This window comes from Hypomesus nipponensis, chromosome 27 (genome assembly GCF_054491055.1).
Source record: "Hypomesus nipponensis isolate SF chromosome 27, ASM5449105v1, whole genome shotgun sequence".
NCBI lineage: Eukaryota > Metazoa > Chordata > Actinopteri > Osmeriformes > Osmeridae > Hypomesus > Hypomesus nipponensis.
In genome coordinates, this window is record NC_140387.1 from 2,708,070 (window position 1) to 2,733,682 (window position 25,613).

At 48.1% G+C, this 25,613-nt stretch overlaps 4 protein-coding genes across 5 annotated transcripts; 2 read left to right on the forward strand and 2 right to left on the reverse strand.

Annotated features, from left to right (window-relative positions):
* The first annotated feature begins 300 nt into the window (after positions 1-300).
* On the forward strand, positions 301-12,102 carry hip1ra (huntingtin interacting protein 1 related a). Its single transcript, XM_084693379.1, has 34 exons — positions 301-397; positions 870-935; positions 1,269-1,409; positions 1,574-1,630; positions 1,836-1,916; positions 2,002-2,078; positions 2,208-2,269; positions 2,455-2,595; positions 2,769-2,826; positions 2,946-3,021; positions 3,125-3,259; positions 3,505-3,554; positions 3,705-3,777; positions 3,947-4,130; positions 4,233-4,321; positions 4,940-5,056; positions 5,275-5,376; positions 5,558-5,752; positions 5,843-5,953; positions 6,125-6,319; positions 6,726-6,873; positions 7,321-7,407; positions 7,565-7,672; positions 8,018-8,154; positions 8,546-8,656; positions 8,852-8,910; positions 9,028-9,058; positions 9,172-9,234; positions 9,476-9,576; positions 9,691-9,796; positions 9,926-10,049; positions 10,329-10,390; positions 10,933-11,679; positions 11,846-12,102. The coding sequence occupies exons 1-34, from the start codon at positions 311-313 to the stop codon at positions 11,879-11,881; spliced, it is 4,017 nt and encodes a 1,338-aa protein (XP_084549505.1). The 5' UTR covers positions 301-310; the 3' UTR covers positions 11,882-12,102.
* Positions 12,103-12,435: 333 nt separating this feature from the next.
* Positions 12,436-20,880, forward strand: rilpl1 (Rab interacting lysosomal protein-like 1). Of its 2 annotated transcripts, XM_084693377.1 has the most exons (9): positions 12,436-13,031; positions 13,735-13,882; positions 14,722-14,840; positions 15,001-15,246; positions 15,580-15,762; positions 16,603-16,653; positions 16,738-16,892; positions 17,209-17,307; positions 19,167-20,880. In XM_084693377.1, the coding sequence occupies exons 1-9, from the start codon at positions 12,744-12,746 to the stop codon at positions 19,297-19,299; spliced, it is 1,422 nt and encodes a 473-aa protein (XP_084549503.1). In that variant the 5' UTR covers positions 12,436-12,743; the 3' UTR covers positions 19,300-20,880. The 2 variants fall into 2 exon arrangements, with proteins under 2 accessions (XP_084549503.1, XP_084549502.1); XM_084693376.1 differs by lacking the exons at positions 15,580-15,762; positions 16,603-16,653.
* A 77-nt stretch (positions 20,881-20,957) lies between these two features.
* Positions 20,958-22,115, reverse strand: snrnp35 (small nuclear ribonucleoprotein 35 (U11/U12)). Its single transcript, XM_084693378.1, has one exon. It carries the CDS (start codon positions 21,943-21,945, stop codon positions 21,142-21,144), a length of 804 nt encoding a protein of 267 aa, XP_084549504.1. The 5' UTR covers positions 21,946-22,115; the 3' UTR covers positions 20,958-21,141.
* A 245-nt stretch (positions 22,116-22,360) lies between these two features.
* Positions 22,361-25,598, reverse strand: kmt5aa (lysine methyltransferase 5Aa). Its single transcript, XM_084693830.1, has 7 exons — positions 25,339-25,598; positions 24,561-24,708; positions 24,181-24,457; positions 24,011-24,092; positions 23,711-23,770; positions 23,426-23,616; positions 22,361-23,263 (listed from the first exon to the last, which is right to left on the reverse strand). Exons 1-7 carry the CDS (start codon positions 25,447-25,449, stop codon positions 23,053-23,055), a joined length of 1,080 nt encoding a protein of 359 aa, XP_084549956.1. The 5' UTR covers positions 25,450-25,598; the 3' UTR covers positions 22,361-23,052.
* Between the last annotated feature and the right edge of the window lie 15 nt (positions 25,599-25,613).

The window sequence follows — 25,613 nt, forward strand, 5'->3', positions numbered from 1 at the left end:
ATTGAATCTGGTTTTCAACACCGAGCTGTAGGCTACTCGTTATTGTATACCACGGCAAACTACATAGTGTCCAAATGTTTGAACGCTGATGCACTTTTGCGCAATTGTTTGCCAAGCAAACCTATACCCTTCAATCACGTAAAAAAGCGTAAAAAAACGAAACTCACGCATCAGTCATCCACTACCCATCAACCATAAAGGAAGAATGTGTAGACTGACGTCGTTCTTTTCGACGTGATGTCATACAGGTACCGCCTGCCTAGAACACAACCTACCTGTTCATCTGATGTGAGTGGATTACAGCAACAAGATGAGTTCTAGCAAAAATAAAAATAAAACTGAAAATAAGACCGAAAAGGTTATAGCTGCGGAGAAAGAACAGTTTCGCAAAGAACAGGTAAAAATATATTTGTTTCAAACCGGGTTTCTGTGTAACTTTTTATGTGGTAGAATTTGATTTTTTCGGAATGAGTCTATTATGTATTCTAATAACCTGATATATTAAGAGCGCTATTTAATTTAGATTGTAGTTATATTATAGTTAATTATTTTCAAGGCAGGTCTATCTGTAGTTGAGATAGATGTTGTGCAGTGATTGAGATTGACTTTGTATTCTTAGCAGTGGGAGTTTCCTCATACCTTAAGTCTGAGAAAGAAAAACAACATTGACATCGTCCTTACCATAACATGAAACATTAATTAGCTATCTGTTTGTAAGCTATAGTTACATTATATCGTCCTTAAACAATAATAAGTCATTTTGAGAATGTTTTAAATGTGAGATGTTAGTAATTAAGCTGCTTTTTATTTTCTCCACGCTTCGTTTTCCTCGACTGTCCTCATCTTCATCGCACCTTCCCTGCCAACAGCTCCACAGCATCAGCAAAACTATCACCTCAAGCGAATCCCCGCCCAAGGAGAAATATGTGCGCAGTATCCTTTACTCAAAGTAACACACTGAGGACAATGAGGGCCACAAATACTGGGTCTCATTTAAAAAAAATTACGTGTGTTCCATCAGTAAGTGTGATTGGACATGTGAAATAACATGGTGACTTTGCACCTCACTGTATATCTTTCACCAGCAACACCTCAAGCTTGAAAACACAATGTCTCGTCTGCTACATAGAAACATGTTTCAAACACACCCATAATGTGACAGAGTACAAAGCAGAACAACGACCTGCCACAGTCGTTTAGCTTAATGGTCCAATCAGGGGTGTGACACTGGTGTTTAGTCTGAACGTTTCCTTGACGACCGCGCTGACATCATCATGGGAACCCACAAGGAGGCTGGGGCCTCGACCTTCTGGGCCTACATGCTTAACGTCCCCCTCTCCAGCAACGCCATCGTCAGCTGGAAGTTCTGCTTCATGGTCCACAAGCTCCTTCGCGACGGACACCCCAACGTAAGCAACGTTTGTGGTCGTCAAGCGGCGTTTGGGTGGCGTTTGGGGGTGAAAGCGTCTGACGGGAATTAGTGAAAAGGTCAAATGTATTGAAGCAACATTCGAATCGTTCCTGGCTGTCTGTCGTGTGCTGATGAATCTCGTGTCTTGTGTTTGCTCCACAGTCTGTGAGGGATTCCCACAGATACAGCCGGAATGTGAAAGATATGGGTGTTCTCTGGGTGAGTTCTGGGTCTGGCATCTATTTTACGTGGAGAACTCCCATGTTGGAGTAGGTCTCCTTTGTGTTGCAAATTCTTGTCCGCCCAAACACAAATCCCACAAAATATTTCAAGTAACAGTGCCGGTCGACCTCGAGGACGGATTCTGCCGAAATGAAATGAAGTACTGAAAGGTCACTGTGATCATTTATTTTTTCTTCTTCAGGGAAATCTACATGATCGATATGGACACATTGTAGCCTTGTCTGCTAAATTCCTGTGTAATAAAATGGAGTTCCATGCAAAGGTGAGATACTAATATTGGTTTTATAGGTGAGAATCTCTTCAGAATATGAACTGGCAGTCTAGTCATACATTCTCCTTTCCTGCAGCACAAAACAATCCCTGGTAACCTGGAAGCCAGTGATGACACAGTGGAGAGAGAGGCAGGAAATGACGTCAACAAAGTGTACATTTCTTAAAACTTCTGTAGAAGATTTTTCTTTCCCTGTAACACAAATGACAAAATGGATCCACCTGAAAGAATATCGCATGTTTACATGTGCACATTCTCCCCATCTTATCCTTCCACCCTCAGGTTTGACATGACCCAGGAACTGCTTGATTACTTGGATTCCGGCCTCAAGATGGCCGAAACAGGTTTGCTAGTTGACTATTGTCTCTGTCTCTCCCCTCGACAAAAGCTTCTTTCAGAGTCAGTTAGGTGAGTGATGTCTTGTGACCGTGTGTGTGTGTTTGCTCCTGTGTGTGTGTGTGTGTGTGTTTGCTCCTGTGTGTGTGTGTGTTTGCTCCTGTGTGCGCCTGTATCCACGTGACCCCCACAGTGTGGCGCCAGCTGGATGCTAACGGGGCCAAGTCCACCACCTCCGCTGGGCAGTGCCGTCTGGCGCCCCTCATCCCTCTCATACTGGACTGCAGCTTCCTCTACCACTTCACCGTCAAACTGATGTTCAAACTGCACAGCCGTGAGCAGACACACACACACACCTACACAGATACACACATATACACTCACAAACAGAAAAGATATAGCTGGGAGTGACCCAGGCATGCACTCTCTCACACACACACACACACACACACACACAGCTGTGGTTAAATCACGGTCTCTGACCACATGAAACGTTCTGTCACGTAGGAGTGAGTCCAGACTCGTTACTGGGACACCGAGAGCGCTTCCGGGATCTGTTCAACAGGTACACCGTCGCCAAGCAACGGTTCTTCCTCCTCACCAAGCCCTGGTGTATCAGAGGTCACACACAGCAGAGCGCAGGTCTGAAGACATCAGCTGACACACCCTTCTCTCGTCTCTCAGCCTCACCAGGTTCTTCGAACGAGCCAGAGAAATGGAGTTCTTCAAAAAAGTCATCCAGATTCCTGATCTTCCAGACGTGAGTATCAGTTCCCTCAGCCTGCGTTGATATTGTCAGTGTCGTGTTCCTTGTCCTCACAGCAGTGGATACATTCTTGTGTTCGTGCGCTTAACCCCCACAGGCTCCTCCCAACTTCCTCCGCGCTGCTGCGCTGGCCGAATACGTCAAGGCTGTGGTGGTCGTGCCCAATCAGGAGCCTCCTGAGGACGAGGAGGCGGAGCCACTGCCAGACTACAGGGAAGTGCCACAGACTCAGGTACGACCGTAGATCACCTCTGAGAAGGATTTTTATTTGTATGGCCTTTGAACACGCGTTGTCATAGAGGCAGACAGAACTGCCCCTCCACCAGTCGAAAACCTTGGGAGGAGCAATTCCTTGAGGGATCCCCTCCTCCAGTGCATCATCCTCTACACTCACCCGTTTCCTCTTCCCACTCCTGTTGAATCCTAACGATGAAGGAGCTGTCATCCCCTACAGTGTTTTTGTTTGTGTCCTCACAGTACTACCTCCTCAGTCAGATGGGAGCTCCAGACTCGGAGACTGAACCAAGGTAAAGTTCCTCTCCTGTCGCCTCCCTCTGAACGAAGTACAGCCAGCTTTGCAACAGCAGGAGAGACTTCCTTGTGTGAGCTCTGCAGAGTGGGTCTGACATCCCCCCCTTTCTTCTTCTTCTTCTTCTTCTTCTTCTTCTTCCTGGTAGGGAGACAGAGGTGGAATCTATGAGGAAGGAACTACAAGCCATCAAACCAGAGCTGCAGCTCATAAAAACAGAGGTCAGTTTGTGTGTGACTACGTGCGCGTGTGATCGCGTGCATGTGCATGCAAGTCTAAGCACGTACGTGAGTGCCGTCACATGACTAGCTTGGCGAGTCCGTGTCTTCAGAGCGTGATGCGACCCCCCCTCCCCCCTCCCCCCTCTCCCCCCCCTCCCCCCTCCCCCAGGCCCACAGGTGTGTGAGCCACCTGAAGGCCCAGGTGAACTCCCTGGAGGCGGAGCTGGAGGAGCAGAGGACCCACAAGCAGATGGCTCTGGTGGACAACGAGCACCTGCGCATGGAGGTGCAGGCCCTCCGCAGCACCAACGCCACCAATGCCGGGGCGCAGGTTGGGTACAAGGAGGCGGACGGTGCGTAGACACACACGCTGTCACACGCATGACAAACACACACACACACATGTGGAGACACAGACGTCTCCGTGGCTCCATGAACCCTCTCCTCCCTCACAGGCAGGGCCCAGGCCGCAGAGATCCGCTTCTGTCAGCTGAAAGAGAGACACGCTGAGCTGGTCACCGGCCACGCAGAGCTGCTGAAGAAGGTACCTGGCCAGAACACAGGAACCATAGAACACTAGAACACCAGAACACTAGAACTATAGAACATAGGAACCATAGAACACTAGAACACCAGAACACTAGAACTATAGAACACTAGAACACCAGAACACTAGAACTATAGAAGACTAGAACACCAGAACACCAGAACACAGGAACCATAGAACACTAGAACACCAGAACACTAGAACTATAGAACACTAGAACACCAGAACACCAGAACACAGGAACTATAGAACACTAGAACACCAGAACACTAGAACTATAGAACACTAGAACACCAGAACACAGGAACCATAGAACACTAGAACACCAGAACACTAGAACTATAGAACACTAGAACACCAGAACACCAGAACACAGGAACTATAGAAGACTAGAACAGCAGAACACTAGAACTATAGAACACTAGAACACCAGAACACAGGAACTATAGAACACTAGAACACCAGAACACTAGAACTATAGAACACTAGAACACCAGAACACCAGAACACTAGAACTATAGAACACTAGAACAGCAGAACACTAGAACCATTAGAACACTAGAACATCACAACTGTCTTTCGCTTGTTCATCCTCTCCCTTCCATACCTCTGTAGAATGCAGAAACAGTGAGACTACTGGCCAACACCCACCAGAGCCAGGATGACCTGGTCAGGGCCAAAGACCAGCTGACCAGCCAGGTGGAACACCTCCTTCAGGAGAACAGAATGAGGGTAGGACGACTGAGTCCACTTCCTCCCCCGACAGAGAAACACTGCTTACTGCCTGGTAGTCTGTACTGTTCTCCAGAGTCACGTCTGTGATGCCTGCTGTACTGTTCTCCAGAGTCACGTCTGTGATGCCTGCTGTACTGTTCTCCAGAGTCATGTCTGTTCTCCAGAGTCACGTCTGTTCTCCAGAGTGATGGTGTCTGTTCCCTGGTCCTGCTCAGGCAGAGCAGCAGCAGCAGGAGACTGACAGGATGAACAGGGAGCTGATGGATCAGAGGGCCGAGCTGGCTCGCATGCACGCCGCCCTGGAGGGTAAAGAGATGGTAGGCTGCAAGCCTGCTTCAGGGCATCAAACTCCACACAACTTTTAAAAAACCTCCCTGTTACAGGATTAGTCTGTGTAAAAAGTAAACATGTTGAATTAAATCTTCCTGTGTCCTCTGTACCCCTTCTCCCCCCCCCCTCCTCCCCCCCTCCTCTCCCCCCCCCCCTCTCCTCCCCCAGGCGGGTTCCCAGATGAGCGGTGCGCTGGCTGGGCTGCAGGGGGAGAGGGAGGCCCTGCTGCGCTCTGTGAGGGAGCAGGAGGCTGAGCTGTCCTCTCTCAGGCAGCAGAGCCTGCTGCAGCAGAGCTCCCTGGAGCAGGAGAGAGACAGGAGCAGACGGGAGCTGGAGGCTCTCAGGGCCCAGCTACAGCAGCAGGTGGGTCGAGGCTGGAGCAAACACACACACAGGTGGATGTGTATGGCGACATGTTTGAACCTTTTGAGTGTGTACATGTATGTGTTCCAGCTTGCCATCAACGCAGAGCAGAGGTTAGAGATCGAGAGACTGAAGCGAGAGCTGGACCAGAGACGGCTGGAGGTGTCACACGCTAACAGCGCCCTCCAGAACAAGGACATGGTAGGAACCTTTCCCTCCCATCCCCACAAACCCTAGCAACGCCAGACAGTGGTTTCATCCTACCAGCATGCCCATGGCTGTCTTATTTACGTGTTCCTAACCCTAAACCAAATACAATCTACCTGTCTTTTTTTGGGTGCCATTTGTACCATCAACCTCGCCCTCTCCCAGGCGGGTTCCCAGATGAGCGGTGCGCTGGCTGGGCTGCAGGGGGAGAGGGAGGCCCTGCTGCGCTCTGTGAGGGAGCAGGAGGCTGAGCTGTCCTCTCTCAGGCAGCAGAGCCTGCTGCAGCAGAGCTCCCTGGAGCAGGAGAGAGACAGGAGCAGACGGGAGCTGGGCGCCATGCAGGCACAGCTGCAGCAACAGGTGTGTGCGTGCGTGTAGTCTGTGGGTGTCCTTGGGCCATGATTGTGTATATCAGTGTGTGCGTGTGTGTCCCCTTTTGTCTGTATTTATGTGTGTCTTTGTGCGTCTCTGTGTGTGTCTCTCTATTACATTGACATTGAGTCATTTAGCAGACGCTCTTATCCAGAGCGACTTACAGTGAGTACAGGGACATTCCCCCCTGAGGCAAGTAGGCTGAAGTGCCTTGCCCAAGGACACAACGTCATTTGGACAGCCGGGAATCAAACCGGCTACCTTCTGATTAATAGCCCGATTCCCCAACCGCTTAGCCATCTGACTCCACTCTGTGTGTGTGTGTGTGTGTGTGTGTCTCTGTGTGTCTCTGTGTGTGTGTCTCTATGTGTGTGTCTCTGTGTGTGTGCACCAGGCGTGCCGGGAGGGGGAGCTGACCCAGAAGCTGCAGGATGAGCAGTTCTGTCTGCTCCAGTGTGCTGTGGTGGAGGCCGAGGGCATCATCCTGGACGCTGTGGCCAAACTGGACGACCCAATCCACGTCCGCTGCACCAGCTCTCCTGGTAACCCTCTCACTCAATAACTCACCCGGCCACTCATTCACCCAGTCACTCACTCATTCACTCATTCATTTACTAGCTCGTTCACACATTCATTCACTCACTCACCCATTCACTCATTCATTCAGCCATTCAGCAATTCCCTTGTTCACCCATTCACTCATTTATTCATTCATTCATTCATTCAACTTCTTTTCTCTGTGCTTTCCCTGCACCTCCCCTCCAACGCCTCCCTCCCTCCCTCCCTCCCTCCCTCCCTCCCTCCCTCCCTCCCTCCCTCCCTCCCTCCCTCCCTCCCTCCCTCCCTCCCTCCCTCCCTCCCTCCCTCCCTCCCTCCCTCCCTCCCTCCCTCCCCCCTCCCCCCTCCCTCCCTCCCTCCCTCCCTCCCTCCCTCCCTCCCTCCCTCCCTCCCTCCCTCCCTCCCTCCCTCCCTCCCTCCCTGTTCTCCAGACTACCTGGTGAATCGTGCTGAGGTCACTCTGGGCTCCATTGACAAGATGCAGCAGAGCCACTTGAGCTACCTGGGCAATATGAGTGGTGTGTATTCAGACTGGTGCAGCACATATCACTGCAGTTTGTTTAATAAATCACCGGGAGGAGTGCCCTGTGTTTCTGTCCAGGTGCCAGTGTTTTACTGAGAATGTGTGTTTCTGTGTAGATGCCAGTGGTTTGCTGAGTGTGTGTTTCTGTGTAGATGCCAGTGGTTTGCTGAGAGCTGTGACTCAGTTTTCCCACCTGGCTGCTGATACCATCGTCAACGGAGGAGCCACCTCACACTCTGTGCCCACCGACCAGGCTGACTGTAAGACACACACACACACGCACACACGCACACACACACACACACACACACACACACACACACACACACACACACACACACACACACACACACACAGATCTATACTTAAAAGGTCTAACACCCACAATCTCCCTCCCTCCCTCCCTCCCTCCCTCCCTCCCTCCCTCCCTCCCTCCCTCCCTCCCTCCCTCCCTCCCTCCCTCCCTCCCTCCCTCCCTCCCTCCCTCCCTCCCTCCCTCCCTCCCTCCCTCCCTCCCTCCCTCCCTCCCTCCCTCCCTCCCTCCCTCCCTCCCTCCCTCCCTCCCTCCCTCCCTCCCTCCCCTCCCCTCCTCCCTCCCTCCCCAGGTCTAACAGACAGCTGCAGGGACTGTGCTTCTCACTGCCTGCACTTCCTGCAGGAGCTGAAGCAGCAGGCGACGCTGCGGAGAGCAGACCCCGCGGCCACACGCTACTCAGTCCAGCGCATCCTCTCCCTGGGGAAGGTCAGGCAGGCGTCAGACCCCGCTGCATTTTCACATGAAAAGGGGCCGTGTATGGCGGGTAGCTCACTGGATGAGTGTGTGTACCATGCACACACAGTTCAGTGGAGCAGTGTTTCCCAACCCTGGTCCTCTGGGACCCCCCTGTCCTGCATGTTGTAGATGTTTCCCTGCTCCAACACACCTGATTCAAATGCATGGTCGTTAACAGGCTTCTGCAGAGCTGGAAAACAACCCATTTATTTGAATCAGGTGTGTTGGAGCAGGGAAACATTCTAAAACATGCAGGACAGGGGGTGTCTGAGGACCAGGGTTGAGAATCACTGTCTTAGATCATTAAGAAAGGGTTAAGTGTCCGTGGTGACAGAGTGAGATGTTTGCCCCCCCCCTGCAGGAGCTGGGTCCCACAGCCCAGGATGTTCTGCAGGCAGAGCTGGGTGACATGGTGGATCTAGAGATGGCTGCCACCTCCACTGCCATCGAGGAGGCTGTGCTGCGCATGGAGGCACGAAAACACACAGAAACACTCTATTCCTCTTTATCAGAAACACACGCACACTCTATCGTTCTCTGTAACACACACACACACTCTCTTTCTCTTTCTCTTTATCACAAACACACACACGTACACACACAGAGCACAGCCTCATCTCTTTGTGTTGATATGGGCGGTGTGCCTCTTCCTGTGCTCTGTTAACAGGAGATAATGAGTCAGGCCCGAAGAGACACGTCTGGTATTAAACTAGAGGTCAACCAGAGGTCAGTAGCATCCACACAGCACAGTAGACAACAGTCCACATGTACATCAATGAGGTTGGAAACTTGTGCGTTTTCCTAATTTCCGCTTTTAACTTTCCCCCTCTGACCTCCGAACAGCATCCTCGGGTCGTGCTCCGACCTGATGAAGGTAAGAGTTCCGTCTTTCTCTGAGCGCGCTCAGTTTCAACTTCCTTCCTGTCACGGTCCCCAGAGCGTAGCCCGGCTTTGCTTTGTGATGACCTCCTCTGACCCCCTCCCCAGGCCATTCATATGCTGGTGACGTCTGCCACCGACCTGCAGAAGGACATCGTGGAGGGAGGCAGGGTGAGCTGGCCAGCTTTGTCTTTGCTGCAGCCATAATACTGATATGAATCATCTGTCACAGCTAGGTGCTGAGGGGTTTAGCAATGTGCAAGTCCGGCTGTTCAGTCGTCCCGGTGGCACCAGGGAGTTTAAAGATCGTTTCCCACAATGCTACTTTAATTGTCACATTTAGCTGGATAAAATCGTAAAGGACATTTTCTAAACGTTGACTCGCTCCTGCACTGACTGTTTCCCTCCACAGGGGGCAGCATCCATTAAAGAGTTCTACGCCAAGAACTCTCGATGGACTGAGGGTCTCATTTCGGCCTCCAAGGCAGTGGGCTGGGGGGCCACACAGATGCAGTGAGTAGCGGACGGACCACAGCGACCATGTTGTTTTGGCTTTCTACCGTGAACATACCTATGTATCTGAGAGTTCAGTCAGGTAAACAAGTTTCTCCTTCCTCCTGGCGTCAGGGATTCAGCAGACAGGGTTGTGACAGACAAAGGGAAATACGAGGAACTGATTGTCTGCTCCCACGAGATCGCCGCTAGCACCGCCCAACTGGTCGCTGCCTCCAAGGTAAACATATATATTTTTTGTTACCTATCTTCGCAACCGTTACAACTACCAGGAAAGATCCGAACATCTACTTACTTTCATTCAGTCTCCAAGCGTCTCACTTCCTGTGCTCGTTTCCGTGGTTACCAGGTGAAGGCGGACCGCAACAACAAGAAGCTGCACACTCTGCAGCAGGCCTCGCGACACGTCAACGACATGGCCGCCGTCGTGGTGACCTCCACCAAACACGGACAGCAGCGGTTCACCGACCGAGGTGAGAGAGAGAGAGAGAGAGACAGAGAGAGAGAGAGAGAGAGAGAGAGAGAGAGAGAGAGAGAGAGAGAGAGAGAGAGAGAGAGAGAGAGAGAGAGAGAGAGAGAGAGAGAGAGAGAGAGAGAGAGAGAGAGAGAGAGAGAGAGAGAGAGAGAGAGAGAGAGAGAGAGAGAGAGAGAGAGAGAGAGAGAGAGAGAGAGAGAGAGAGAGAGAGAGACCCCCTCTCCTCCACTTTCTCTCCCTTATTAACCAGGTTCATCTTCCCCTGTCTTCTCTTCAGGCCCTATGGACTTCTCCGGCATCTCACGGATCAAGCTGAAGACAGAGGAGATGGAGGCTCAGGTAGGTTACTGGAGGGGTCCTGGTTCCCCGCATCAGGTCGCTGGAGGAGGCCCCCTGCCCCAGCCTGGTTACCCCTCCCTGCAGGACTGGAGCCCCCCTGCCCCAGCCTGGTTACCCCTCCCTGCAGGACTGGAGCCCCCCTGCCCCAGCCTGGTTACCCCTCCCTGCAGGACTGGAGCCCCCCTGCCCCAGCCTGGTTACCCCTCCCTGCAGGACTGGAGCCCCCCTGCCCCAGCCTGGTTACCCCTCCCTGCAGGACTGGAGCCCCCCTGCCCCAGCCTGGTTACCCCTCCCTGCAGGACTGGAGCCCCCCTGCCCCAGCCTGGTTACCCCTCCCTGCAGGACTGGAGCCCCCCTGCCCCAGCCTGGTTACCCCTCCCTGCAGGACTGGAGCCCCCCTGCCCCAGTCTGGTTACCCCTCCCTGCAGGACTGGAGCCCCCCTGCCCCAGTCTGGTTACCCCTCCCTGCAGGACTGGAGCCCCCCCTGCTCCAGTCTGACTCCCCTCTCACTCGCCCTCTGCCCTGATGTGTCCCCCCTCAGGTGAAGGTTCTGGAGCTGGAGACCCAGCTGGAACAGGAGCGTGTCCGCTTGGGAGAGCTGAGGAAGAGGCACTACGACCTGGAGGGTCCTGGAACCCTCCCGGAGGGGGAGGGGGATGCCGACAGCTTCCCACCCCCGCCCCCTCCCACCCTGCTGACGTCATCCACCCCCCTGCCCCAGGCCTTCACACACACGCAGCCCTACTTGAAAACACAGCCGCTTCACCAAACTAATCCTTTCTCACAACCTCAAACTCAGTCCTTTGCCCTTTCCCAGCCCCAGGATAGCACCGGGATACAGTCGTACACACCAGCACAGTCTTATTCCCAGCCCCAGGCTAGCCTGCCAATACAGTCTTATTCCCAGCCCCAGGCTAGCATGCCAATACAGTCTTATTCCCAGCCCCAGGCTAGCATTCCAATACAGTCTTATTCCCAGCCCCAAGCTAGCACACCAGCCCAGACTTACACACCGACACAGTCCTACTCACAACCTCAAGCCTACTCACAATCGCAACCCTACCTCCCAACAAAGTCCTTCTCTCAAACTCAACCGTACGCTGCGAACAACAGTCAGTCCTACTTACAGCCTCAGTCCTACTCTCAGAGCCAACCCTTCTCACACACCCCGGCCCGGACGCCATCCCAGGACCCCCCAAACGCCACCCCAGAGCTGGCCAAGCCCGCCTCAGAGCCGGCCAAGAGGCCCTCCATCTTTCAGAAGTCTGGGGCTCTGCTGAAGAGTGCGGTAAGAACTCTATTGACAAAGTGAAGTAGGGGAGGAGCGTTTATTTAAAGCGCAAAGGGTTTTAACTAAAGGATTCATGTGATAGTTGTGAAATCGTTAAAATGGTCTGGGCAGATACGAATCATACAGATGTGATGTAACCTTGGTTGTTTTTGTGCTGTTGCAGTTCAGACGAGGTGAGGCTGGAACTGGGGAATCCTGAATCTGGACATCTGGAAAAATATCCAACTAATGGACAATATTTCCCTGTATGAAGTGCCTGCTTGTAATGTCATAAGTGTGATAAATTAATCATGATCATCCCTTTTACCTTTTTTATTTTAAACATTTTAAATCTAACGTCAATGAAATTGAGAGAAATGTAAATATAATTCTTTAATTTCACACTTGAGAAGGGTGATTATGTGATTATGGCTGTTGACGATGAATAAAAAATTTAACATAAATGGAATGTTTTGTTGAATTTTATCTTTAACAAGGCACATAAACAATAAGGCTCTTGAAGACAGATGGGATTTTCCTGATCTGATTGGCCTCATCCCTCTATCTCAAGGCTCTCATTACCATAGATAAAGTGTACTAAATCTCCCAGCACTGTTTAACTCGTTTGAATATTTATTTCTCCACTGTCGCATTTTTTTTAAAGCCACAAGTTTACACTATAGAGTCTTTACACGATGCCCTACGTTTTTTTTTTTTTTAAGCGACTCATCCGCCTGTCATTCCTGACATGCGCAATACAAACTGAAATCTGACCACAACCGGGACAGACACGGCGCGCTGGCAGTGGGACCGCAATAGGAACCGGCCTATTGTAGGCTATCATAGCAACTTTAACAAATCATACTAACAAAAATGTTAGAAGCTACTAGAAAAACGACAATCGCATTTGTTCATGCTGAGATGAAGATCACTAAATATAGATATTGATCAAGTTATTAGAGCGAAAGTCAAGAGTTTTCTTCCAAGGGAAGGAAGTTTGTTGTGACGAAGGAAATAGAACAGGAAAGTCGGGAGGGACTGCGGTAGGCGGATAGTGCCTCGGTACCGGATAGAAATCGACCATGGAGGAATTTGGGTCTGCGTTGGAAAAGAACGTCGCAGATTTGACGGTGATGGACGTTTACGATATAGCCGCAGTGGTGGGTCAGGAGTTTGAGCGGATCATTGACCAGTATGGCTGCGAAGCTCTGTCAAGGATCATGCCGAAAGTGGTGCGGGTCCTGGAGATACTGGAAGTGATGGTCAGCCGCAACAACATCAGCCCGGAGACTGAGGAACTGCGGCTGGAACTGGATCAACTCCGCTTGGAGAGGATGGAACGTCTGGAGAAAGAGAAAAAACACAAAAAGGTCAGTAAGGCATAGTTTAGACGATTGAACACGAATGATTATGATTATCCACCAAAATGTGAAGATGTCAGTTGTATCACTAAAGATTATAGTATCATACCGATGCAATTAGGGCTATGAATAGGCTATACACAAGGTCTGGCCTATATGTCGCCTGATTAAGCCAATTATTGATAATTCCACTCACATGTTTCTGTGTTTTGCCATTTTATGTTTGGTCTACAATCAATCACTTAGAAACGTTGCAGGGAGTGCTGTCTTCAATGGGTGGTTATGGGTCTAATATCATACAGTAATCAAATATACCAGACCTTTGCTACTGATCACAAGCTTTCACTGTAAGATCTCCTATCAGAGAAAGTCCTGGGTTTACTCATAAACCCCAGCAGCTCTGACAGAATAGCTGCTGTAAACGAAATGTTATGACTTAGGAGCTTGTGACTCTGACACGGCAGGATGGTGTGTGTATAAATGTATGTATGTATGTATAAATGTATGTATGTATGTATGTGGTTTTGTGGTTGTACGTGTGGTTGTGTGTGTGGTGTTGGTTGCGTGTGGTTTTTTGTTTGAATGGTTGTGTGTGCGTATGGTTGTGTGTGTATGGTTGTGTGTATGGTTGTGTGTATGGTTGTGTGTGTGTGGGTGTATGGTTGTGTGTGTGTGTGTGTGTATGGTTGTGTGTGTGTGTGTGTGTGTGCAGGAGCTAGAGCTGGTGGAGGACGTGTGGAGGGGCGAGGCCCAGGACCTCCTGTCACAGATCGCTCAGCTGCAGGAGGACAACAAGGCCCTCCTCACCAACCGCTCCATCAAAGACCCCCTGAGTGAGGAGGACCTCCAGAGGCATGAGGGTGAGGATTCCTCTCTCTCCTTAACCCTTTGACCTTTCACCTCTCCCAGACAGGAAGTTGATTTCACTAAAGGAGGAAAAAGAGCTGATGAAAAGGTGACCATCTGGTCAGTTTGGCTCCAAAAAGAGGAACTCTATTTCTCTCTCTCTCTCTATTTTCTCTGTCTCTCTCTCTCTCTTTCTCTCATACATACACACATACATTCACACACACTCAGACACACTCTCTCACACACACACACACACAAAGGAGGCCTTCTCTGTGTCTCTGAGTGTGAGCCAGGCTCTTCGCTGCATGACTGGTTCTGACGTGATGCTACAGAGAGGCTCCAGTCTCCCCGACACGCTCTCTCCTCACAGCAGGCACAGAGCAGTCTCAGGCCTCAACACACCTGCGGTACACACACACACACACACACACACGTACACACACATACAATTATAATACATACTATCATACCACACATACACTCACATAAGCAGTTTCTATAAAACAACTTATGTTGTAGGTTTAATCTCATCCACAACATCAGGCCTTTGTGTCACAGTGTATTTTGAGCTCCTGGAATCTGTGACAAATACTTTTATAGTGTGAGAGTGTGTGTGGGAGAGAGAGGGTGTGTGTGGGAGGGGTGGGGCGGGGGGTGGGGAAGCTATTTTAAACCCAGCATGCGTTCACAAACAGGAACTGTGCTTCAGTGCTCCTCACTATTTTCTGCCTCCAACACAGTCAATCACACACACAAGCCCACATGGCACACACACACACACTCACAAACACACAAATGAGGTCTTGTCTGTGTCGGCCCCTGAGCCCCCCCCCCTCCCTCTCGGTTGCAGGCATGTCGGAGAGAGAGCGGCAGGTGATGAAGAAGCTCAAGGAGGTGGTGGACAAGCAGAGGGACGAGATCAGGGCCAAGGACCGAGAGCTCACGCTGAGGAACGAGGACGTGGAAGCTGTGAGAACCTCCCTCCCTCCCCTCCCTCCCTCCCCTCTCTCCCTCCCCTCTCTCCCTCTCTCTCTCCCTCCCCTCCCTCCCTCCCTCCCTCCCTCGAACGGGTCGATAAAAAGACCATTGCGTGCCTCTGTGTCTGCCTCGCCCCCCCCCCCCCCTCCAGCTCCAACAGCAGCAGTCCAGGCTGATGAAGATCAACCACGACCTCCGCCATAAGATCTCCGTGGTGGAGGCCCAGGGCAAAGCCCTCATCGAGCAGAAGGTGGAGCTGGAGGCCGGCGCGCAGACGAGGGGACAGGAAGTGGGCGCGCTGAGACAGGAAGTGACACGTCTGCGGGAGCGCTTGAAGGGCGACGCGCCTACCCAGGACCCTGAGCAGTCCCCTCCGCAGCTCCCCTCGCCAGCACAGGTAGTTGAGGAACTTGCACTTCCTCATCACATGACGATCACCTGATCACGAGGCTAGGCCAGGCACACTATTGCTTGCCTGGCCTGCAGGGCTAAGATCCCAACAGGGCTGGCTAGCGGGCTAGCAGGCTAGCTAGGATAGCGAGTGTACTTATGACCTGGTCAGGACTTCTACAGGAATCTCTTAGCCTTCCATTACTTTTCATTATACTTTCCTTTCGGGATGCTGGCGTGAAGCTAATTGACCTTCTTTTCAGCTGCCACAATGTCTGAGGAAAACCAGAGATGGTTGATGGATCTATGATGAGTTAAAACCTTCGTCTTGCCTCCCCAGTCTGGTACGGAAGCTCTGCTGGCTGGGGCAGAGAGCTTTGCCTGGCCAGAGAGACACTACCCCCCTGAGCTGCTGTTGGGGGGGTACGATCCTGAGCCCTGCCCCCCGTCCCTCTCTCCCTACCCTGGGGGCCGTGAGGAGGAGGTGGAGGAGGAGGTGGAGGAGGAGGCGGCTTTGTTATGGGTAATCTCGTAGTGCTAGCTTGGGTTAGCGCCGGATGCTAGGTTTTCGGCGTTAACCCTGGTAACTCTGCCCTGCTCCCTTGCACAGCATCTAATAGGTAGTAACACCCCTAGAGCACGGAGTTGAAATGCCGCCGCACTGACCTGGAGGATGTGTTTGTGGGTTTGGTTAAATGTTTGTATTTGATGGAGTGTGCTGTGTGATTTAGCTCAACCTCGGTAGTTCAACTCACCAGAGACCCCTTACTAAATGAAACGTGTGCGTAAAAGAGAGACGGAGAAATGAGAGGAAGGAGGGAGAAACAGTTTCCTGTAACTACCCTTTGAGATGTCTAACTCTTATCTCTGCCCTTCAGTACTCACAGATTTCAGTTGAATGCGTAGCATGTTTGTATTCACTGAACCGTCTAAAAAAAGACTCTGGTAAAAAGTGGTGATTAAAGTAGCACATTGTTACATTTGTATAACTACGCAGCCATTGTCTGCTCAATGTCTGGTTAGCTCTGTTTGCTGCATGCAGTGGACTGAGTTGCGTTGAAGTTTCAGGTCTGGTCCGAATCATTGTGTTGCATCCTTCCTCTCTCCCTTCCTAGATTACATCATAAGGTTAATCGTCCCCTACAGATTCATAATCACCTCCCAGAAGGAAAATTGCTTTTCTGAAGAGTTTTCACAGGACAGGGTTATGGTTCCTCCATAATCCTGATCGCCAATTTGATCAGAACATAGTGTGCAAAGAAATGTTTGGGCTGAAAGGAGAGGGGAGTTAGGAAGAATGATTTTCAGAGGTATTGGTACAAGGCCCCGGTGTCTGGTTGAAGTTCACCTCATGTACCACCAGGAGGCGATGTATGATGAGGACATGTCTGCCGTGTTCCAATATTTCACCAAGGTATCCTTCCTCCCGCCCTTCCCTCCCTCCCTCCTTCCTGCCGTCCATCCCGTTCCTCTGGGTGATGTCCCTGTGTCCCTGCAGGAAGCTCTGTGTGACGAGGACGCCGCAGGCTTGGACACCAAGGACCCCAACCGGCCCAGGTTCACCCTGCAGGAGCTGAGGGACGTTCTTCACGAGAGGAACGAGCTCAAGGCCAAAGTCTTCATGCTGCAGGAGGAGATCGCTTACTACAAAAGGTAGGTGGTTTACCTCGGGAAACGCAGGCCGCTTTGAGTCGGTGCTACCTTGAGGTTAGGATGATGGTGATGATGATGATGGTGGTGATGATGATGGTGATGATGGTGATGATGGTGATGATGGTGGTGATGATGATGATGGTGGTGGTGATGATGATGGTGATGATGATGAGGAGGTTGGTGGTGATGATGATGATGGTGATGATGGTGGTGATGATGATGGTGGTGGTGATGATGATGGTGATGAGGATGAGGAGGTTGGTGGTGATGATGAGGAGGTTGGTGGTGATGATGTCTGCTCTTTCTCTGTCTCCAGTGAGGAGATGGAAGACGACACTGGATCTCAGACTTCGTCACCCTCTCCTGAACTGAGGGCTCGGGCGCATGCACAGCCAGAGTCAGGAATCAAGCGCCTGTATGTAACAGTAACACACGCTGTCGCACAAACACACAAACACACACACACTAGCCCTTTTAGTTAATCTGAGACACACAAGTCAAAACGTCTCAATTCATGTTCAATCACAGACTCGCAATAGATCAATAGCAATAGCCCACGCAGTTGCTAAGATGACAGACTTTCAATAGTTTGGGCAATTTTGGCGGGGCGTGTTTGCATCCATCTCTGGCTCATATTGACACTAAAGCGACTAAGGCATGACTCTGGTTCGTCCTCAGTGGAGTGAGAGGTATGAAGGGCCGTAACAGCTACATTTTCACCACAGTTCTAGAATTCACTCTGTAGTGAGAAGTCTGATATGAAACATACTAGGTCGATGTGGTCCCTGCCTTTCCCTTTCTGCTCTCTCCCACTATGTGTGCGTATGTATGTGTGTGTTTATACGTATGTACTTCTGTGTGACAGGATTTTTACAGCCATAATGCCGATGGTGGCAGCTGGGTTGATTCCAGATGACCCCACTTTACAGCCAATCAGACGTCTCATGTCTCTTGTATGACAATTTTCATTGGTTGGCCTCTCTATCACTTACTTTCACATCTAACACCTTGTAGAAGAGTTGCTTCAATACATTTTAAAAACATTTCAATCGTAAACTTGTGAGTTAGCTTCTATAGCTGGCTTTCATTGCTTGTGTTTGTATTTATCAGAGTAACATACATATATGTATTATAATTATTATTATTATTAATGATTATTGGTGTTTTCTTCTCGCTTGTACAGTATTTCTGCATTCTAGACAACGTTTAAAGTAACACTGCCAAGCTAGCAGTTTTCCGGAACAAATCTCTTGTTTGAGCATTGTTGGCTACTATGATGACATCATGGTCTATGAGGTTGACGCAACTCTTCTGTTAGAAGGCTCGGACGTCTCCACCCCCTGCAGGTGTTGGGCCCGTGTAGCCGGTGTAGATGGCTAGCTTTCCGTTGGCGTAGCTGGTAGTGGTCGCGCTGGAAAAGTCGGAAGGTGGCGGGTTCGATCCGTCGTGTGAATGAACGTCCTCCGATGGTGGCGCGACCACGTCTGTTACACCCGCATGGGCCCCTCAACCTTCCGTAGATGCGCGTATTTTGATTGGCTGATTGTGGGGCATTCTGAATCATTTCCCAATGCAGGGATGACAAAATCAAGGAATCAGCCAGTCAGAATAGAAAATTCACTTATGGTCCCCCCTGTGTAATTCACTAAAATGTTTGTAGAATACTTAATGACTGACCACAGCTTATAACACTAATTGCGATGGATGTTTAAGATTCAGTTTCTGTCATCACCATAGAGCACATTTTGATACAGCTCAAAATTACGATTTAAGATACCTTTCTTCCTTTAACCGGACTGATCTTTCAACTTAGAAAGTATTAATAAAGTACGAATATTTCAAACTGAGTTTGGAGAATCACCTGCTACAGTTTATAGTTTTCACCTTCCTCAGTCAAGGTGATCTCATAAAGGAGTCGTAATTCTTCTTTCACTAAGTAAAGCCAAACACATTTTCCCACAGTTTAATTGTATTAATGTTCACGTGTTACTTCAAATCAATCAATCAATAAAATTGTACTAAAATATTGACATAGTTAAGCAGTTCTGGTAATAACGCATGTGAAGTAGGGACGATTTGTTTATTATTAACATGAACTACTTAACATAATTGCAGTATTATTACATGTTGCTTTTTACGACCACCTTAACGTCACATAACCATAACGTCACTGTTGAACAAAGGTTTGTAACAAATTCCTCTCTCTCTCTCTCTCTCTCTCTCCCTCTCTCTCTCCATCTCTCTCTCTCTCTCTCTTTCTCCCTCCCCCTCCAGGTTTAGTTTTTTCTCCCGAGACAAGAGGCGCAACTCTCAGCGGAACGCACAGTTTGATGACAGCTTCGGCTCCTGGGCGCAGAAAGATGATGTGTACACAGAAGAGGCCCAGGAGGCCTTGCAGCAGATCTAGTCATCCTGGGCAGCGCTTGATGAGGTCACTCTAAACACCCTTCCTGTAACACCCCAGTCCATCACTTAAGGCACTCTAATCCCCAGCTTCTGCTTACCTGCTCCATCCAGCACCCGAGGCATGGTGAGACGAGGAGATCATGTTTTTGGTGAAGGGACTTTGGGGGCCTGTGGTCTGGGACAGCTTGAAGGAGACTCATTAAAAATGCATTTGATCTTTATTTATCCCAAAGTGAAACCCAAGTGGACTGTTTAGAATAGAGCGATGGGAACGCAGGCTCCAAATGGCAGGAGAATCGTAAGTGTGTGATTGGCCGAGAGGTAGGTTAGCAAACGCGGTGAGGAGAGAAGTTCAGGAAGTGGAATACAGGAAGCTTATTTTCTGAGACACATCCTGCAGAGAAGGTTTCAGTGACAGAAAAGACCTGGATACATTTTTCACTTTGACATTTATATTGGTAATATTGAAAATGAGGTTTGGACTTGATTTATTCCCTGGTCCCACAGACCTTGTGGTAAGATAGTGACTCCAGGCAGCTCTGGGGCATTGTTACTCAGCCCCTCGATCACCAGCATTGGCAGGTTTTGTACTCTTTGTCGTTTTGGCACTGATGTGAAGGCTTTTAAACAAATTGATAACACGAGTAACTGAGATTTGCACATGAATTGGTTGTGTGAGATGTTATTAATTTTTAAATCCTGACATTACCAAGGAAAATCCGTGTCAAGATCTACTGGTAACATGGCACTTTTTTCCTAATATTTCCTCATTGTCCTCAGATAAACATGTACATCATACCCTGTCAATAGAAATCAGTGCAGCCAGTGCATTTTATTTTTCACAAAAAACGTCCTTAAAACAATGGTTTTCACTTGGCAGATACATTGTAAAAAAGTATCTTAATGAAGTATTATTCAGGCTTTGTTGTGCCTTTTCATGGATGACTAGCTCATGTTAAAGCACAAACAACAGTATGATTGCCAGGCAGTTAAGGGGTTGTAGTAAAGTGCAAGTTCATTAAACCTTCCTGTCCACTCACCTCATGTAACATCCTAGATAAAACAAAATCAGCAATTGTTTTGTGTTTTATTTTTAAACTTTGGTTGCAGTCAATGATGGAAAGCTGTTGAGATGGTGTAACTTTGACTCGTATCACTCAACACTTCAGTCTGAGATGATATTCTAGACGTTTTAAGATCCTCCAGCCTTAGGTAGGGCAAACGAAAAGCACTGGTGCCGTTACTTTGACAATAACTGATAAATTATGTATTTCCTGATGCAACATACTCATATTTAAGGTTCTAAATGAACACTGAAGGGGTTTAAAGGGAGCAGGTTTACTGATGTGTTGAATTCTGTCAGATAGTAAATTCTATTTAAAGGGAAGTATTTGGATTTTATGGGGTGAATTTGTAATCTGATAAACAAGTGCTGTTTTGCCCTGTTTTATTCTGTGGTTGAAAACCCCATGACTACTCAGCGCCTACCCTAAGTATTGGTATTATTATAATGTATAACATTATAAGTTTTATCATACAGTGTGCAAAAATTCCTGCTTAATAAACATAAAAAATTGCCTGATCCAGAATATAATTTGTGTTCACCATCACCCCACATAATAATCACTTGATCATGTTTGCGTAATGAAATTACACGACTGCAGAGGAAAGCGGTCTTTATTCGGATCACCAAAATGAAGGTTAGGACATGAGTATGCCACACACAAACTAACATGAAGCTCTTCTGAATTCCTTCTACTTATAAAAGGTGTTTAGGTGACAAACCAAAACAAAATGTGTTTCCACCCAATGTGATTGAGCAATCTCAGAACTCAGGTGTTCATCATCTCCTGTCCCTTGTTCTGTACGTGTTCAGGTGTCTCTTGTCATCCCTCCCTCTATCATCCCTCCCTCTATCATCCCTCCCTCTATCATGGCTCAAATCTTTTCTTTCTCTGTGGTACTCTCGGTCTCTCTCTCTCGTTCTCTCGTGGTCATTTCTTCTGCCTCTATTTGCCCGGTCAGTGTCTCTCTCGTGGCTTGAGGAGAAATCATTCCCCCCTCGCTGCCGAACTTCACGGTCTCCGCCTCTATCCCAGTCTCTCCCACTGTCTGCCCAGTCCTGGTTCATTGGGACACCCACCAGATTTATGGGTTTGCGGAAGGGTCTGTCTTTTCCACCAAACCGCAACTGTCCAGACTCTTTTTTCCCTCCCTGTCCGCCTCCAAATCGTCGGGGAATCCATCCTTTGAGAGTTCTTTCCTGCTCGAAGTCCACGAACAAATCATTTTGGTCAACCACCAATTTGTTGGCCTCTCTCCTTGCCCGAACAAGAGACCGTTCTTCTTTGTACTCAACGAAAGCATATCCCTTGGAAAAACCGGTCACAATGTCCCTCACAAGGCGGAGCCGGTTGATGTCGCCGTACTTTGAGAATATTTCACGTAACTTTTCCTCCGTTGTTTGTGGGTTCAAGCGGGAAACGAACAGTGTAAGAAGGGGATCTCCAACTACACCTTTATTGGGCTTGTATCGGGAGAACATCGCCCTCCATACAGCGCGGTCATGGGGTTCCAAGTCTGTTCCATCGATGCTACCTGCTTTTAGCGGGTCGTAGACCTTCGCTATTGGGCTCCAATCGTTCATATTAGTCAGTCGGAAGTTACGTGGTTTAGAAAGAGAGAACACGTCTAGAAAGAACAGGTCAAGTCTAAATTAGACGTGTTCAGTTTGAAATTAAATTGACCATGGCTGCATAGAATTACTGTGGACGTAAGAGATTGCACAAACATGTGCATCAATATAAACAGCCCGTGTTCAAATGTGGCTGTATACAATGTTCCGCTAATCTCGAGGTGGTGCGTCGATTAAATCTCTCCGTCTGGCCTCGTTAAGCGTTAGCCACTACTGTCGTAATTAAATGGGTCCTACTTATGGAAATTCTGTTAGTGTCCGCACACGATATTTTCGAAAACGTAAAAACAAACAAACTGTTCGACTACTCTGCATTTATTAAACAGCAGCGACATAAGTTTAGGTTAAAACCAGATTCCGAACAGGATGCTTTTGCATAAACCAAGTTTATTTAACAATGCCTTCACCCGAGCAAAGTGACTTATTCAAACACTTTCACATGGAGCATTTGGTTGTGGTCAAGTGACCGCTTTGTGTGTTTAAGAGGTACAGATTTGTTCAAGTTCATAAAACACCCCACACATCATGGCATAAAGGTAACATTTTAAATTGTGTGTTTCAATGTTTGGAATCACATTCCAGTTTTACAGAACCATTTGAAGAGGGCCCATAGTTTGCATCTCATAGTTTTGTTTTCTGCATGAACCAGAGGGTCTCCGGTGCCATAAATATAATTATTGCTAAGCAACTAACCGTCACACAACCAATTAAGAAAAATATTGTATAAAAATGCAGAACATTATAACTACTACCTGCATGCCATGGAAGCACTCTACTGATAATACAAAATATACAAAAGAGATGTGGTGGAAAACACTAGCATGTTTTATATACTGATAAATATATATTAAAAGTTTTGATGTCTTCGATCTAGATGCGTTTGTCATTATGCCCCCCCCCCAAAAAAACATTTGTATACACCCCTACATGCGCACACAAACTAGCCCCCCTCCCCACTTAATAAATGGTTACACATTCTGATGCTAAGGCAAATTCTTTTTACATTAAAACAAATCTATTAAGAAATTACAGCTTTTCCCTTTTTCCTTTTTCTCTCCATCAATGTTTAAGCCACGGGTGGGCAGCGATGGAGGCTTTGCTGCGGTCCCCGTAGTCGTACTGCAACTCTTCTCCCTCGTCGATGTCTCGAGATGCCACAAGGATGAGGTGAGGTATACCGTTGATGTCATGGAGTTTGGTTTGACAGTTGCCCATTTTACTGTGGTTGATCAGCCTCCCCATGCGACCCGTCTCCTTTGTGGCATCGATGCTAGACGAAGAGAAGATAAAATAAAAAAAAATAAAAAACACAAGACAAAGCTTGTAGCGTACTCTTCTAAATGAAAAGATGACAAACCCTACAGCTCAGTCCTACCTTAAAAGCAACCAATGTAAACAGACTGTATATGAAAAGCACTGTTGTCCGGCCTACCAGTATGTTTTGCACAGGTACTGGAAGTAGTACATATAGCAGCCGGTGGCGGGGTTTTGAGCGTACTCCATCTCCCTTTGCTTGGCATCTGTGATTTCCAGCAGGTCGCCATGGTACTCAACCACAAACTGGCCTTTCTGGAAACACTGAGTTGCAAATACTCCTCTTCCTTTTCCCTCGGTATGCTGAACCTATAACAAAAAACGAGACTCATATTAGATGTCAGAGCACACAGGTGACAGTTATGGAGAAACGACAAGCACGACATGCCACGTAACACTGTACCTCCATTCCTTCCTCTATCCCATTTGTGATTAGATCATCAATGTGCTTCTTTTGTTCACACTGGCATGGGAAAACAAAGAAAAAGATATAAAACTGTATAATACTTGCATGATTTCTGATACCAACTTTTCCTAAACAATGAAGCATAGCCAAGTATATTTATTATAATAATCAGAAATATATAATTTTGTTAATTGAACAGTTTTCTTTTTGTTCGTTTGTTATGATTAGTTTGAACTTAAACAAGGTAAGTATTGCTGGAAAAACATGCATTATACATGAAATTCACTCCAATCCTACCTTGAGCTCTGCTTTACATTTCCTGGAGCTTCGTCTTATAGGATAGTAGTCAGTTACTTTACGGTTTTGTGAATTCTCTGCACTGTAAAGAAATGAGGAAAATGTAATCAAATCATTTTTTTTTATTTCAAATAATTTACCAAACTGCTAGTTATGCTCAATGTGCCTACATTCTGAATGTGGGCTTCTTCCCTTTGACCCGGTGTCTGACCCCTCTTCTGTACTTGGTCAGGTGAGCGGAGTTGTTTGCGAGGAATTGTTTGTGAATGACGTTGTTGCTGGGTGGAGGAGAGAGATCGTCTGGGGAACGAAGGCAAGCTGGAGGGTAGTGGTGCTGAGAAGAGGCAAGGTCTTCGGTCCAGCAGGGAGGGAGTTGACTGTAACAACCTTCGCTCTCAGTCAGAGTCAACACACAGGTGTCTGAGTTAGCTGGGTTAAGTCTCCTGGCTGTAGGAAATGTAAAAAACAGACAGAGTTATAATACACAAATACCCTGGATAGATAAGTCATAGAATGGAAATATTATGACATGCCCTGAACATAAACTTACCATCTCCTGGCTTTGATGTGTCATTTTGCAGAGAACATCTTCCAGGACTCTTTCCTTCTTGAGTTAGTTTTATTGTCATCTCATCATGGGCAGGTGACTTTGACTTGCTGGGGCTTAAAAGGGTGATGGAATGGCCACATAAAATGTCCTGTGATATAAGGGCAAGATGGACAACATTATTATATAGAGGCGTTGTATAACATTTTCTGTAAGATTTGCATCCCAAGAGTTGATTAGATCACTGCTTGCGTTCGGTCGGGGAGATACGTACAAGAGTATCCCTCTTTGACTCTTTTGGCTAACTTTGCCGACAATTGCTGTATTTGTTGGTTAACGTTGTCCATCTTGATTTGTATTACGATTCGTGAGGGCCTACATTATGGCTCACTGGCTAACCTACGCTAGCTAGCACACAGATTGTCACGTTGCATTTAATTATGAGACTCAAAGACTAGTTTCCTAAATGGCGATCATGTATTGTGCACAACCACTATAACAACACCGTGTTTGCACTGTAGCTCGACAGTCATGTAACTAACTTTAGTAAATCATGTATTTATAGGTTAGGTTCATAGGCTATGCTACCTAGCAAGTTGGCTAGTTCCTTAATTCTGGTTAGCCTGGCTAGCAGGTAGCTAGTGCTAAATGTGTCCACATTTGCTTGTTTTTGCTAACAACCTACGTAGCTCTTGATTTTTTGGGGGCATATCTTCAACATGTGGGTTTAAACATCAGCGAATTTTAACGCAATTTTAAAGCCGCACATTGGCGAACTTACCCCGTTCATTTCGGACTTATTTTTTCTTTTCAATATTTGGGTCCACTCTGCAGAGAAACAATGATGTCCAACAAGGTGGTCTATCTCCCCTGTTTCACGCAGTATGGTCATCCCACCACCCTCTCCCCAAGAGTACCTTTCGATGCCCCTGTTGGATTGATTCTCTAGCTTGCTGTCGTTGGTCTATTTGTTTTAGCTTCGAAATTATTTCAAAGGGGGAGGCATTTAAATTTTAAACGCTGTTGTACACTAGTACAGCAGTTCCATCAAAATGT